At 56.5% G+C, this 15,486-nt stretch overlaps 3 protein-coding genes across 3 annotated transcripts in view; all 3 read right to left on the bottom strand.

The window, feature by feature from the left end:
• The window catches only part of LOC141727990 (uncharacterized), a 94,884-nt gene extending 91,005 nt beyond the window's left edge, over nt 1-3,879 (bottom strand). Inside the window, exon 1 of the mRNA XM_074534285.1 lies at nt 3,740-3,879. The gene's annotated coding sequence lies outside the window, so the exon portion shown is untranslated. The remainder of the gene's footprint in view (nt 1-3,739) is intronic.
• On the bottom strand, nt 1,292-6,713 carry LOC141728021 (uncharacterized). The gene is given in 3 exon segments (XM_074534314.1): nt 1,292-3,268; nt 4,746-6,165; nt 6,628-6,713. Coding segments are annotated over 3 exon segments (3,072 nt in total). The 5' UTR covers nt 6,647-6,713; the 3' UTR covers nt 1,292-1,635.
• A 3,967-nt stretch (nt 6,714-10,680) lies between these two features.
• On the bottom strand, nt 10,681-15,266 carry LOC141728019 (uncharacterized). Its single transcript, XM_074534312.1, is given in 2 exon segments — nt 10,681-12,495; nt 14,014-15,266. Coding segments are annotated over 2 exon segments (2,451 nt in total). The 5' UTR covers nt 15,252-15,266; the 3' UTR covers nt 10,681-11,282.
• Between the last annotated feature and the right edge of the window lie 220 nt (nt 15,267-15,486).

Here is a 15,486-nt window from a genome sequence, read left to right on the forward strand (position 1 = left end):
TGTAGTGAGTTTGTACAGACATCATTCCAGATCACACTGCGTTCCCAGGGCAGATTGTGATCGCACTCATGGGGGCTGGGATCATACTGGGATCATACTGGGAGTGGCTACAATCATACTGGGATAAGAGTGGCTGTGATTGGACCCTCAATGGGGGCTTCTGGGAGCTACCAGGCCCATGCTGGGAGCCAACTGGGGACTGAATTAGAGGAACTGGGAGCAACTGGGGTAAAAGTGGGGGCAAGTGAACCACGCTGAGGTGACTGGGAGTGCCTGGCAATGACTGCCAGAATGTTCAGGGCAACTGGGATATACTGGGAGGGTCGGAGACCATGCAGGTGGTGATTGGCACCAAACTGGGACTGACTGGGAAGGTGTTGGGGGAACTGGGAACACGTTGGGGGCGAGTGGGAGTGACCGGGCCATTGCTGGGAGAGACTGGGATCACACTGGGAGTGCCTGGGACTATGCCAGGGACAACTGGCAGAACGGAGAACACACTGGATGAAAGTGGGAGGAACTGGGAGCAACTGGGACCATGCTGGGAGACAATTGCATCATCATGGGGAATCACTGGGAGGGAGTGACCTCGTCTGGGAGTGACTGGGATCAGGCAGGGAGGCAGGGGAAGTGACCAGGATGATACTGGGAGTGCACAGGCCCATACTGGGAATGACCAGGCCATTACTGGGATTGTCCAGGAAACTGGAAGCGCACGGGGGAGCAACTGGGTTCATACTGGGAGCAGCCACTGCAGACCCCGGATGTCTCCCCGAGGGCCATTTGCGGCTCGGCTTTGGGGCCCTGCCAGCTGCAAACATCCCCCCGAAACAAACCCCAAACCCAGGCACCCCCCGGGATATTTGGGCCACGCTCCCCCTCCCCAGGAACCTGCGGGATGTGGGGCGATGCTTCTGGGGCTGTGGCACTTTGAGGGAGCGCCTGGGGCACGAGATGCTCCCTCTCTTCTTCTGCTGTGGCAGCTGCTCGGACTCTTCCTCACTCCCTCCTCTTCCTCTCCCGATCCCGGTGGGCGAACCGTGAGGGGAAATGGGGCAGGGAAAGGGCGGGAACCGTGAGGGGAAAGGGGGCAGGGAAAGGGCGGGAACCGTGAGGGGAAAGGGGGCAGGGAAAGGGCGGGAACCGTGAGGGAAAGGGGCAGGGAAAGGGCGGGAACCGTGAGGGGAAAGGGGCGGGCTCAGGCCAAGGGCGGGAACTCTGAGGGGACACTCTGGGAGGCGGCACTGTGCAAACAGAACTGCAACGGACTGAACATGAACGGGAGAGAAATCAGTAACTCTGAGAATTTTATTTGCTATCAAATACATCCCACACACCCAGCCCCACACAATCCCCATCCCACTACCCTAATTGAGATCCCACTACTGTAAATCACCTCCCAACCCCATGTCAGCCTCGCAGCTGTAGAATCAAGGAAAATTCGTATTGCACGGAGTTTTTCTCAGGAGGGATTGAGCATTCTGGGGCAAGAGCGAGCTGTTTTCACTGGGATTTGAGTAGTTTTGCAGTGAAAGATTCATCTCTCTTGGCTATTTGAGTGGAAAGAGATCGAGAAGAGAAAAACATTCAGGTGAAATTAAAACGAGAAAGAGTCAGGTGTGTTCCCAGCATGGATCACAGGGAATGTGAGTGCCCAGGGCTGTGCCCACAGTGCCTCCTCCAGTGGGGGATGGAGCTGGAGCAGCGCACGAAGCTCTGCCCGCACTCGAGGCACTCACAGGGCTTCCCTTAGTGGTGCCTCCGTTGGTGTTGGGTCAAGTTAGAGCTCTGTGAGAAGCTCTTCCCACACTGGGGACACTCGTAGGGCCTCTCCCCAGTGTGGATGCGCCGGTGCCTGACGAGTTTGGAGTTGTGCCTGAATCCCTTCCCACAGTCGGGGCACTGGAAGGGCCTCTCCTCTGTGTGAGTCTGATAGTGCTCGAGGAGAAGGCCGCTGGTCCGAAACCTCTTCCTGCATTTATCGCACTCGTAGGGCCTCTCCCCAGTGTGGATACGCTGGTGGGCGATGAGGGTGGACTTCTGCCGGAATCCCTTTCCACAGTCAGGGCACTGGAAGGGTCTCTCCTCTGTGTGAGTCTGAAAGTGGCGGAAGAGATGGCCGCGGGTCTGAAACCTCTTCCTGCATTTGTCACACTCAAAGGGCCTCTCCCCTGTGTGGCTCCTCTGGTGCTTCTTCTGGGCGGAGCTGTGGGTGAAGCGCATCCCACACACGGAACACTCGAAAGGCCTCTCCCCAGTGTGGATCCTCTGGTGCACGATCAGGCTGGAGCTCACTGTGAAGCTCTTCCCACACTCCCCACACTCGTAGGGCCTCTCCCCAGTGTGGGTCCTCTGGTGCCTGATCAAATGGGAGTTCCTACTGAAGCTGTCCCCACACTCCCCACACACGTAGGGCCGTTCCCCAGTGTGGGACCTCTGGTGCCTGATCAGGAGCGACCTCCATCGGAAGCTCTGCCCACACGCCCCACACTCGTGGCGCTTCTCCCGATGGTGGGACCTCTGGTGCTTGATCAGGCTGGAGCTCTGGGTGAAGCTCTTCCCACACTCCCCACATTCAAAGGGCCTCTCCCCTGTGTGGCTCCTCTGGTGCTTGTTCCGGGTGGAGCTGTAGCTGAAGCGCATCCCACACATGGAGCACTCGAAAGGCCTTTCCCCAGTGTGGATCCTCTGGTGCACGATCAGTCTGGAGCTCTCTGTGAAGCTCTTCCCACACTCCCCACACACGTAGGGCCTCTCCCCAGTGTGGGTCCTCTGGTGCCTGATCAGGTCCGACCTCCATCGGAAGCTGTGCCCACACTCCGTACACTCGTGGCGCTTCTCCCAAAGGTGGGACCTCTGGTGCTTGACCAGTTTGGAGTTCTGGGTAAAGCTCTTCCCACACTCCCCACACTCGTAGGGCACCTCCCCAGGATGGGTCCTCTGGTGCCTGACATGATTGCAGCGCTGGCTGAAGCTCTTCCCACACTGCCCACACTCAAAGGGCCTCTCCCCAGTGTGAATCCTCTGGTGCGTGATCAGATGGGCGTGCTGGCTGAAGCTCTTCCCACACTGCCCACACTCAAAGGGCCTCTCCCCAGTGTGAATCCTCTGGTGCGTGATCAGATGGGCGTGCTGGCTGAAGCTCTTCCCACACTGCCCACACTCAAAGGGCCTCTCCCCAGTGTGAATCCTCTGGTGCTTGATCACTTGGCACTTCCACCTGAAGCTCTTCCCACACTCCCCGCACGTGTGGGGCTTCTCCCCATCACGGAGCTGCTCACGGGGCACCAGCACCGAGCTCTGCCTTCGTCTCCGGCCGCCTTCCCGGCCCAGGCCGGCTCTTTCCCCCTCACATCCCCGCCGGCTGCGTTTGCAGCCCCTCCTCGTGCGGCATCTCCGCGCCTGTTCCTCCCCGTTGCCTTCCTGCGCCGTGGAGCCGCTCAAAACGGCCTCTTCCACCAGCTCCTGCCGCGGGCATTTGTCCTCCCTGCTCTCCATGCTCCGCTCCCGCTCTGGGGGAGGAAGGACAAGGACACCATGGGATTTGCCTCCGTGCCACAGCCGAGGGCAACGAGATCCCCCCAGGCCGTCCCCGGCAGGACGGCACCGCCACCCCCCGATGTCCCCCCGAGGGGCCTTTTCCGCTCAGCCTTGGACTTCTTCATTCTCCAAACATCCCCCCAAAAACCCAACCCAGGGACCCCCGGGATATCAGGGCCGGGCTCCCGTCCCTGCTCACCGGCGCGATGGGGGGAGCGATGATCCCACAGGTGGGGGCTGCGAATTCAGGCTGGGCGACCGCGTGGATCCGTCCGCTCAGCCTCGATCCGCCTTTGTCCCTCCTCTTCCTCTTCCTCCCGCTGCTCCTCTCCCATCCCCCCTCCCGCTCCTCAGCGTTATCTCCGCCTGCTTCTCCTCTTCCATCCCGCCCCTTCCATCCCTTCTCCTCTTTCTCCTCCCAACCCCGCGTTCTTCCCCTCCTTCCATCGCTGCTCTCTCTCCGCCTTCATCCCTCCCCTTCTTTCTTCCTTAGTCCTGCTCCTCTCCCCCAACCGGCTGGAACCGTGAGGGGAAAGGGGGCAGGGAAAGGGCGGAACCGGGAGGGGAAAGGGGGCTAGGAAAGGGCGGAACCGTGAGGGGAAAAGGGGGCAGGGAAAGGGCGGGAAACGTGAGGGGAAAGAGGCGGGCTCAGGCCAAGGGCGGCAACTCTGAGGGGACAATCTGGTAGGCGGCACTGTGCAAACAGAACTGTAAGTGACTGAACATGAACGGGAGAGAAATCAGTAACTCTGAGAGTTTTATTTCGTATCAAAGACATCCCACACACCCAGCCCAAGATAATCCCCATCCAACCACCCTAACTGAGGTCACGCTTCTCCCAGTCTCCTTCCAGCCCAGTCTTACTCAGGTGGCTGAGAATCGAGTGAGTTTTTTAAGACATTGACATTTTTGAGTTGCGATTGAGCAGGTTTGTGGTAAGATCGAGATGTATTATGTGGGAATTGAGTGGTTTTGAGGTGACAGATCCATTCCTCGTAGATTCTGGAGTGCAAAGAGATGGAGAAAGAAGAAATATTAAGGCCAAACTAAAATTTGAAGCCTCCATGTCGGTTCCCAACAAGAATCACAGGGAATGTGAGTGACCAGGGCTATGCCCACAGTGCCTCCTGCAGTGGGGGATGGAGCTGGAGCAGCGCACGAAGCTCTGCCCGCACTCGGGGCACTCACAGGGTTTCCCTTAGTGGTGTCTACGTTGGTGTTGGGTCAAGTGAGAGCTGTCTGAGAAGCTCTTCCCACACTGGGGACACTCGTAGGGCCTCTCCCCAGTGTGGATGCGCCGGTGCCTGACGAGGTTGCAGTTCATCTTGAATCCCTTCCCACACTCAGGGCATTGGAAAGGCCTCTCCTCTGTATGAATCCGATAGTGCCTGAGGAGATGGGTGCTGGTCCGAAACCTCTTCCTGCATTTATCGCACTCGTAGGGCCTCTCCCCAGTGTGGATGCGCTGGTGGGCGATGAGGTGGGAGTTGCGCCTGAATCCCTTCCCACAGTCAGGGCATTGGAAGGGCCTCTTCTCTGTGTGACTCTGATAGTGCTGGAGGAGATGGCCGCTGGTCCGAAACCTCTTCCTGCATTTATCACACTCGTAGGGCCTCTCCCCAGTGTGGATGCGCCGGTGGGTGACGAGGGTGGAGTTCTCCCTGAATCCCTTCCCACATTCAGGGCACTGGAAGGGCCTCTCCTCTGTGTGAGTCTGAAAGTGGCGGAAGAGATCGGCGCGGGTCTGAAACCTCTTCCTGCATTTGTCACACTCGAAGGGCCTCTTCCCTGTGTGGCTCCTCTGGTGCTTGTTCCGGGTGAAGCTGTAGCTGAAGCGCATCCCACACACGGAGCACTCGAAAGGCCTTTCCCCAGTGTGGATCCTCTGGTGCTGGATCAGGTTGGAGCTCAATGTGAAGCTCTTCCCACACTCCCCACACACGTAGGGCCTCTCCCCCGTGTGGGTCCTCTGGTGCCTGATCAGGTCCGACCTCCATCGAAAGCTCTGCCCACACTCCGTACACTCGTGGCGCTTCTCCCGAAGGTGGGACCTCTGGTGCTTGACCAGGTTGGAGTTCTGGGTAAAGCTCTTCCCACACTCCCCACACTCGTAGGGCACCTCCCCAGGATGGGTCCTCTGGTGCCTGACAAGATTGCAGCGCTGGCTGAAGCTCTTCCCACACTGCCCACACTCAAAGGGCCTCTCCCCAGTGTGAATCCTCTGGTGCGTGATCAGATGGGCGTGCTGGCTGAAGCTCTTCCCACACTGCCCACACTCAAAGGGCCTCTCCCCAGTGTGAATCCTCTGGTGCTCGATCAGTTGGTACTTCCACCTGAAGCTCTTCCCACACTCCCCGCACGTGTGGGGCTTCTCCCCATCACGGAGCTGCTCACGGAGCACCAGCTCCGAGCTCTGCCTCCGTCTCCGGCCGCCTTCCCGGCCCAGGCCGGCTCTTTCCCCCTCACATCCGCGCCGGCTGCGTTTGCAGCCCCTCCTCGTGCGGCATCTCCGCGCCTTTTCCTCCCCGTTGCCTTCCTGCGCCGTGGAGCCGCTCAAAACGGCCTCTTCCACCAGCTCCTGCCGCGGGCATTTGTCCTCCCTGCTCTCCATGCTCCGCTCTCGCTCTGGGGGAGGAAGGACAAGGACACGATGGGATTTGCCTCCGTGCCACAGCCGAGGGCAACGAGATCCCCCCAGGCCGTCCCCGGCAGGACGGCACCGCCACCCCCCGATGTCCCCCCGAGAGGCCTTTTCCGCTCAGCCTTGGACTTCTTCATTCTCCAAACATCCCCCCAAAAACCCAACCCAGGCACCCCCCGGGATATCAGGGCCGGGCTTCCGTCCCTGCTCACCGGCGCGATGCGGGGGGAGATGATCCCACAGGTGGGGGCTGCGAATTCAGGCCGGGCTCCAGACCGCGTGGATCCGTCCGCTCTGCCTCGATCCGCCTTTGTCCCTCCTCTTCCTCTTCCTCCCGCTCCTCCTCTTCCATCCCCCCGCCCTCTCCTCAGCGTTATCTCCGCCTCCTTCTCCTCTTCCATCCCGCCCCTTCCATCCCTTCTCCTCCTCCTGCTCCCTAACCCCACCTTCTTCTCCTCCTTCCATCGCTGCGCTCTCTCCGCCTTCATCCCTCCTCTTCCATCTCCCGCAGCCCTGCTCCTCTCCCCGATCCGGCTGGAACCGTGAGGGGAAAGGGGGCAGGGAAAGGGCGGGAACCGTGAGGGGAAAGGGGGCAGGGAAAGGGCGGGAACCGTGAGGGGAAAGGGGCGGGCTCAGGCCAAGGGCGGCAACTCTGAGGGGACTCTCTGGGAGGCGGCACTGTGCAAACAGAACTGCAACCGACTGAACATGAACGTGAAAGAAAGTTGTACGTCTCAGACTTTTATTTGCTGTCAAATACATCATTCTCTGCCAGCCCATAACAATCCACATCCGTGAGGTTGAGCAGCGCACGAAGCTCTGCCCGCACTCGGGGCACTCACAGGTCATCCCTTCGTGGTGCTTCCATTGGTGTCGAGTCAAGTTAGAGCTCTGTGAGAAGCTCTTCCCACACTGGGGACACTCGTAGGGCCTCTCCCCAGTCTGGATGCGCCGGTGGGTGACGAGGTTGCCGTTACGCTTGAATCCCTTCCAACACTCAGGGCATTGGAAGGGTCTCTCCTCTCTGTGACTCCAATAGTGCCTGAGGAGATGGGTGCTGGTCCGAAACCTCTTCCTGCATTTATCACACTCATAGGGCCTCTCCCCAGTGTGAATCCTCTGGTGCTCGATCAGTTGGGAGTTCCACCTGAAGCTCTTCCCACACTCCCCACACGTGTGTGGCTTCTCCCCTCACGGAGCTGCTCACGGAGCACCAGATCCAAGTCCCACTGTTCCCGGTTTTTGGGGTCCCAAATTCCCCCAAACTCCCCCAAATTTTGGGGTCCCAGTGTCCATTTTTGGGGTGCCCGTGCCCGTTTTTGGGGTCCCAAGTTTCCCCAATTTCTCGCAAATTTTGGGTTCCCTGTGTCCATTTCTGGGCTCCCTGTGTCCATTTTTGGCTCCGTCCATTCCCGAATTTGGGGTCCCAAATTCCCCCAAATTTCAGGATCCCAGTGCCCATTTTTGGGGTGTCCCGTGCCCGTTTTCGGGGTGTCCCGTACCCTGCTCCAGCGCCAGCCCCAGCGTGACCCGCCCGGTTCTGCGGTGGCTCCAAAGATCGCGATCTTCATCCCCGGTGCCGTGAACCGAACCGAACCGAACCGAACCGGATCAAACCGGGAACGGGATCAAGATCGGAATCCGGGATCGGGATTTGGGATCGGGAGCGAGACTCGAACCGGGACCGCGATCGGGACCGGAACCGAGACTGAAACCGGGATTCGGGATTGGGATCGGGATCGGCACCAGGAGCTCCGCGACGGCTCCGAGGAGTTTGGGGAGGGAACTGGGAGGGACTGGGAGGGACTGGGAGGGAACTGGGAGGGACTGGGCGGGACTGGGAGGGAACTGGGAGGGACTGGGAGGGAATGGGAGGGGCTGGGAGGAACTGGGAGGGACTGGCAGAGAATGGGAGGGAACTGGGAGGGACTGGGAGGGAACTGGGAGGGACTGGGAGGGACTGGGCGGGACTGGGCAGGGCGGGACGGCCTCGGTTCCGTTGCAGCCGTCCCTGTCGGGATGGTCCCGGTCCATATTTGAGCCCAGTCCGTATTTGAGCCCAGTCCATATTTTATCCCAGTCCGTTTGATTCCAGTCCATATTTTATCTCAGTCCCTATTTGATCCCAGTCCATATTTGATCTTAGCCTATATAATCTCCATCCAGTTTATCCCAGTCAGGATTTTCGCGGTTCATATTTGATCCCAGTCCATATTTGATCCCAGTCCATATTTGGTCCCAGTCCATATCTGATCCCAGTTCCTATTTAATCCCAGTCCATATTTGGTCCACTCTCTACAATCCCAGTCCCTATTTGACCCCAGTCCATATTTTATCCCAGTCCAGTTTATCCCAGTCCATTTGATCCCAGTCCATATTTTACCACAGTCCATATTTGATCCCAATCCATATTTAATCCCAGTCCGTATTTGATCCCAGTCTAAATAATCTCAGTCCAGTTTATCCCAGTCTGTAGAAACCCAGTCCATTTGATCCCAATATATTTTTGATCCCATTCCATATTTGATCCCAGTCCCTATTTCATCCCAGTCTGTATTTGATCCCAGTCCATATTTGATCCCAGTACAAAGTTGATCCCAGTCCATACATGATCCCAGTCGAAATAATCTCAGTCCAGTTTATCCCAGTCTGTAGGGTTCCAGTCCATATTTTATCTCAGTCCCTATTTGATCCCAGTCCCTATTTGACCCCAGTCCATATTTTATCCCAGTCCATTTGATCCCAGTCCATTTTTTACCACAGTCCATATTTGATCCCAGTCTAAATAATCTCAGTCCAGTTTTTCCCAGTCTGTAGAAACCCAGTCCATTTGATCCCAATATATTTTTGATCCCAGTCCATATTTGATCCCCATCCATATTTCATCCCTGTCCATAAGATCCCAGTCCATATTTGATCCCAGTCCTGATTTGATCCCAGTCCAAATGATCCCAGTCCTGATTTGATCTCAGTCCCTATTTCATCCCAGTCTGTATTTGATCCCAGGCTATATTTGATCCCAGTCCAAAGTTGATCCCAGTCCAGATTTGATCCCAGTCTAAATAATCTCAGTCCAGTTTATCCCAGTCTGTAGGATCCCAGTCCATATTTGATCCCAGTCCATATTTTACCCCAGTTCCATATTTGATCCCAGTCCTGATTTGATCCCAATCCATATTTTACCCCAGTTCCTATTTTATCCCAGTCCATATTTGATCCAAATCTATTTAATCCCACTCCCTAATTGATCCCAGTCCATATTTGATTCCAAACCATATTTAATCCCAGTCCATATTTGATCCCAGTCCATATTTGATCCCAGGCTCTATTTGATCCCAGTCCAAATGATCCCAGTCCTGATTTGATCCCAGTCCATATTTGATCCCAGTCCATATTTGATCCCAGTCCCTATTTCATCCCAGTCTGTATTTGATCCCAGGCTATATTTGATCCCAGTCCAAAGTTGATCCCAGTCCGGATTTGATCCCAGTCTAAATAATCTCAGTCCAGTTTATCCCAGTCTGTAGGATCCCAGTCCATATTTTATCCCAGTCCGTATTTTATCCCAGTCCGATTTATCCCAGTCCATATTTTACCCCAGTCCCTATTTGATCCCAGTCCAGTTTATCCCAGTCTGTGTGATCCCAATCCATAAGATTCCCAGTCCATATTTGATCCCAGTCTAAATAATCTCAGTCCAGTTTATCCCAGTCTGCACAATCCCAGTCCATATTTGATCCCAGTCCATATTTTACCCCAGTTCCTATTTGATCCCAGTCCTGATTTGATCCCAATCCATATTTTACCCCAGTTCCTATTTGATCCCAGTCCATATTTGATCCAAATCTATTTAATCGCACTCCATAATTGATCCCAGTCCACATTTGATTCCAAACCATATTTAATCCCAGTCCATATTTAATCCCAGTCCATATTTAATCCCAATTCATATTTAATCCCAGTCCATATTTAATCTCAGTCCCTAATTGATCCCACTCCATATTTAATCCCAGTCCTTATCGCCCTCCACACATTCCAAAAGTCTGGAATTCCAGCTCCCAGCCAGGAAAAGATGTTCCCGACCTTGAAGACAAACGGAGCAAAATCCTACAGAGACATTTCCCTGCCAGCCCTCAGGACTTCAGCTCCGGGGACTGGAAATTAAAATAATAATTGGAAATAAAATAATTAATATTCAGGGGAGGGTCGGTGGGGACAGAGGGGTCAATTAAATCAGGGCAGGAGTCAATTAAATCAGGCAATGGGTCAATTAAACCAGGCAATGGGTCAATTAAATAAGATCAGGGGTCAATTAAATCAGGGGAGGAGTCAATTAAATCAGGCAATGGGTCAATTAAATCAGGGCAGGAGTCAATTAAATCAGATCAGGGGTCAATTAAATCAGGCAAGGGGTCAATTAAATCAGGTAATGTATCAATTAAATCAGGCAATGGGTCAATTAAATCAGGGGAGGGGTCAATTAAATCAGGCAAGGGGTCAATTAAATCAGGCAAGGGGTCAATTAAATCAGGGGAGGGGTCAATTAAATCAGGGGAGGGGTCAATTAAATCAGGCAATGGATCAATTAAATCAGGCAATGGATCAATTAAATCAGGGCAGGGTCTCTGGTGGTCCCAGGATCAAGGGAGACACTGAGAGAGAAACAGAGCAGGCAAAGAGAGGCAGGAGAGAAAAAGGGACACAAACACAATGAGCTCAGCAGGCGGCACTGTGCAAACAGAACTGCAACCGACTGAACATGAACAGGAGAGAAATCTGTAACTCTGAGAGTTTTATTTGCTATCAAATACATCCCACACACCCAGCTCCACGCAATCCCCATCCCACCACACTAATTGAGATCCCACTACTCTAAACCACAGGCTGGCTGTAGAATCGAGGAAAATTTGTATGGCATGGAGTTTTTCTCAGGAGGGATTGAGCATTCTTGGGAAAGAGTGAGCTGTTTTCACTGGGATTTGAGTAGTTTTGCAGTGAAAGATTCATCTCTCTTGGCTTTTGGAGTGCAAAGAGAACGAGAAGAGAAAAAAATTCAGGTGAAATTAAAAGGAAAAGCAGCCAGATGTGTTCCCAGCATGGATCACAGGGAATGTGAGTGACCAGGGCTGTGCCCACAGTGCCTTCTCCAGTGGGGGATGGAGCTGGAGCAGCGCACGAAGCTCTGCCCGCACTCGGGGCACTCACAGGGCTTCCCTTAGTGGTGTCTACGTTTGTGATGGGTCAAGTTAGAGCTGCTGGAGAAGCTCTTCCCACACTGGGGACACTCGTAGGGCCTCTCCCCAGTGTGGATGCGCCGGTGGGTGACGAGGGTGGAGTTGTGCCTGAATCCCTTCCCACAGTCGGGGCAGCGGAAGGGCCTCTCCTCTGAGTGACTCCGATACTGCCTGAGGAGATGAGAGCTGGTCCGAAACCTCTTCCTGCATTTATCACACTCGTAGGGCCTCTTCCCTGTGTGGATGCGTAGGTGGGCGATGAGGTTGGAGTTCTTCCGGAATCCCTTCCCACACTCAGGGCACTGGAAGGGTCTCTCCTCTGTGTGAGTCTGAAAGTGGTAGAAGAGATCGGCGCGGGTCTGAAACCTCTTCCTGCATTTGTCACACTCAAAGGGCCTCTCCCCTGTGTGGCTCCTCTGGTGCTTGTTCCGGTGGGAGCTCTGGCTGAAGCGCATCCCACACTCAGAACACTCGAAAGGCCTTTCCCCAGTGTGGATCCTCTGGTGCACGATCAGGCCGGAGCTCACTGTGAAGCTCTTCCCACACTCCCCACACTCGTAGGGCCTCTCCCCAGTGTGGGTCCTCTGGTGCCTGATGAGCTGCGACCTCCATCGGAAGCTCTGCCCACACTCCCCACACTCGTGGCGATTCTCCTGAAGGTGGGACCTCTGGTGATTGATCAGGCTGGAGCTCTGGGTGAAGCTCTTCCCGCACTCCCCACAGTCAAAGGACCTCTCCCCAGTGTGAATCCTCTGGTGCGGGATCAAATGGGACTTCCACCTGAAGCTCTTCCCACACTGCCCACACTCAAAGGGCCTCTCTCCAGTGTGGATCCTCTGGTGCTCGATCAGATGGGAGCTCCTCCTGAAGCTCTTCCCACACTGCCCACACTCAAAAGGCCTCTCCCCAGTGTGGCTCCTCTGGTGCGTGACCAGATTGTTGACTTGGCTGAAGCTCTTCCCACACTCCCCACACTCATAGGGCCTCTCCCCAGTGTGAATCCTCTGGTGCTTGATCACTTGGCACTTCCACCTGAAGCTCTTCCCACACTCCCCGCACGTGTGGGGCTTCTCCCCATCACGGAGCTGCTCACGGAGCACCAGCTCCGAGCTCTGCCTCCGTCTCCGGCCGCCTTCCCGGCCCAGGCCGGCTCTTTCCCCCTCACATCCCCGCCGGCTGCGTTTGCAGCCCCTCCTCGTGCGGCATCTCCGCGCCTTTTCCTCCCCGTTGCCTTCCTGCGCCGTGGAGCCGCTCAAAACGGCCTCTTCCACCAGCTCCTGCCGCGGGCATTTGTCCTCCCTGCTCTCCATGCTCCGCTCCTGCTCTGGGGGAGGAAGGACAAGGACACCATGGGATTTGCCTCCGTGCCACAGCCGAGGGCAACGAGATCCCCCCAGGCCGTCCCCGGCAGGACGGCACCGCCACCCCCCGATGTCCCCCCGAGGGGCCTTTTCCGCTCAGCCTTGGACTTCTTCATTCTCCAAACATCCCCCCAAAAACCCAACCCAGGGACCCCCCCGGGATATCAGGGCCGGGCTCCCGTCCAAACTCACAGGCGCGATGCGGGGGGAGATGATCCCACAGGTGGGGGCTGCGAATTCAGGCCGGGCTCCAGATCGTGGATCCGTCCGCTCAGCCTCGATCCGCCTTTGTCCCTCCTCTTCCTCTTCGTCCCGCTCCTCCTCTTCCATCCCCCCTCCCGCTCCTCAGCGTTATCTCCGCCTGCTTCTCCTCTTCCATCCCGCCCCTTCCATCCCTTCTCCTCTTTCTCCTCCCCAACCCCGCCTTCTTCCCCTCCTTCCATCGCTGCTCTCTCTCCGCCTTCATCCCTCCCCTTCTTTCTTCCTTAGTCCTGCTCCTCTCCCCCAACCGGCTGGAACCGTGAGGGGAAAGGGGGCAGGGAAAGGGCGGAACCATGAGGGTAAAAGGGGGCGGTGAAAGGGCGGGAACCGTGAGGGGAAAGGGGGCAGGGAAAGGGCGGAACCGTGAGGGGAAAAGGGGGCAGGGAAAGGGCGGGAACCGTGAGGGGAAAGGGGCGGGCTCAGGCCAAGGGCGGCAACTCTGAGGGGACACTCTGGGAGGCGGCACTGTGCAAACAGAACTGTAAGCGACTGAACATGAACGGGAGAGAAATCAGTAACTCTGAGAGTTTTATTTCATATCAAAGACATCCCACACACCCAGCCCAAGATAATCCCCATCCAACCACCCTAACTGAGGTCACGCTTCTCCCAGTCTCCTTCCAGCCCAATCTTACTCAGGAGGCTGACAATCGAGTGAATTTTTTATGACATTAACATTTTTGAGTTGCAATTGAGCAGTTTTGTGTTAATATCGAGCAGTTTTCAGTGGGATTTGAGAGGTTTTGAGGTGACAGATCCATCCCTCGTGGATTTTGGAGTGCAAAGAGATGGAGAAAGAAGAAATATTAAGGCCAAACCAAAATTTGAAGCCTCCATGTGTGTTCCCAGCACGGATCACGGGGAATGTGAGTGACCAGGGTTGTGCCCACAGTGCCTCCTCCAGTGGGGGATGGAGCTGGAGCAGCGCACGAAGCTCTGCCCGCACTCGGGGCACTCACAGGGCTTCCCTTAGTGGTGGCTCCGTTGGTGTCGGGTCAACTGAAACCTCCGTGAGAAGCTCTTCCCACACTGGGGACACTCGTAGGGCCTCTCCCCAGTGTGGATGCGCCGGTGCCTGACGAGGGTGGAGTTGTGCTTAAATCCCTTCCCACACTCAGGGCACTGGAAGGGCCTCTCATCTGTGTGAGTCTGATAGTGCTGGAGGAGATCAGGGCTGCTCTGAAACGCCTTCCCACACTTGAAACATTTGTACGGCCTTTCCCCAGTGTGAGTCCTCTGGTGCCTGATCAGGCTGAAGCTGTGGCTGAAGCTCTTCCCACACTCCCCACACTCATAGGGCCTCTCCCCTGTGTGGATGCGCTGGTGGGCGATGAGGCTGCAGTTCTCCCTGAATCCCTTCCCACACTCAGGGCACTGGAAGGGCCTCTCCTCTGTGTGAGTCTGAAAGTGGCGGAAGAGATGGGCGCGGGTCTGAAACCTCTTCATGCATTTGTCACACTCGAAGGGCCTCTCTCCTGTGTGGCTCCTCTGGTGCTTGTTCCGGTGGGAGCTCTGGCTGAAGCGCATCCCACACACGGAACACTCGAAAGGCCTTTCCCCAGTGTGGATCCTCTGGTGCACGATCAGTCTGGAGCTCTCTGTGAAGCTCTTCCCACACTCCCTACACATGTAGGGCCTCTCCCCAGTGTGGGTCCTCTGGTGCCTGATCAGGTCCGACCTCCATCGGAAGCTCTGCCCACACTCCGTACACTCGTGGCGTTTCTCCCGAAGGTGGGACCTCTGGTGCTGGATCAGGCTGGACCTCTGGGTGAAGCTCTTCCCACACTCCCCACACTCGTAGCGCCTCTCCCCCGTGTGGGTCCTCTGGTGCGTGATCAGAGTGCTGCGCCGGCTGAAGCTCTTCCCACACTCCCCACACACATAGGGCCTCTCCCCAGTGTGGATCCTCTGGTGCTCGATCAGTTGGTACTTCCACCTGAAGCTCTTCCCACACTCCCCGCACGTGTGGGGCTTCTCCCCATCACGGAGCTGCTCACGGAGCACCAGCTCCGAGCTCTGCCTCCGTCTCCGGCCGCCTTCCCGGCCCAGGCCGGCTCTTTCCCCCTCACATCCCCGCCGGCTGCGTTTGCAGCCCCTCCTCGTGCGGCATCTCCGCGCCTTTTCCTCCCCGTTGCCTTCCTGCGCCGTGGAGCCGCTCAAAACGGCCTCTTCCACCAGCTCCTGCCGCGGGCATTTGTCCTCCCTGCTCTCCATGCTCCGCTCCTGCTCTGGGGGAGGAAGGACAAGGACACGATGGGATTTGCCTCCGTGCCACAGCCGAGGGCAACGAGATCCCCCCAGGCCGTCCCCGGCAGGACGGCACCGCCACCCCCCGATGTCCCCCCGAGGGGCCTTTTCCGCTCAGCCTTGGACTTCTTCATTCTCCAAACATCCCCCCAAAACCCAACCCAGGGACCCCCCGGGATATCAGGGCCGGGCTCCCGTCCCT

The sequence above is a fragment of the Zonotrichia albicollis genome, unplaced genomic scaffold (assembly GCF_047830755.1).
Source record: "Zonotrichia albicollis isolate bZonAlb1 unplaced genomic scaffold, bZonAlb1.hap1 Scaffold_73_unloc_1, whole genome shotgun sequence".
NCBI classification, from domain to species: Eukaryota; Metazoa; Chordata; class Aves; order Passeriformes; family Passerellidae; genus Zonotrichia; species Zonotrichia albicollis.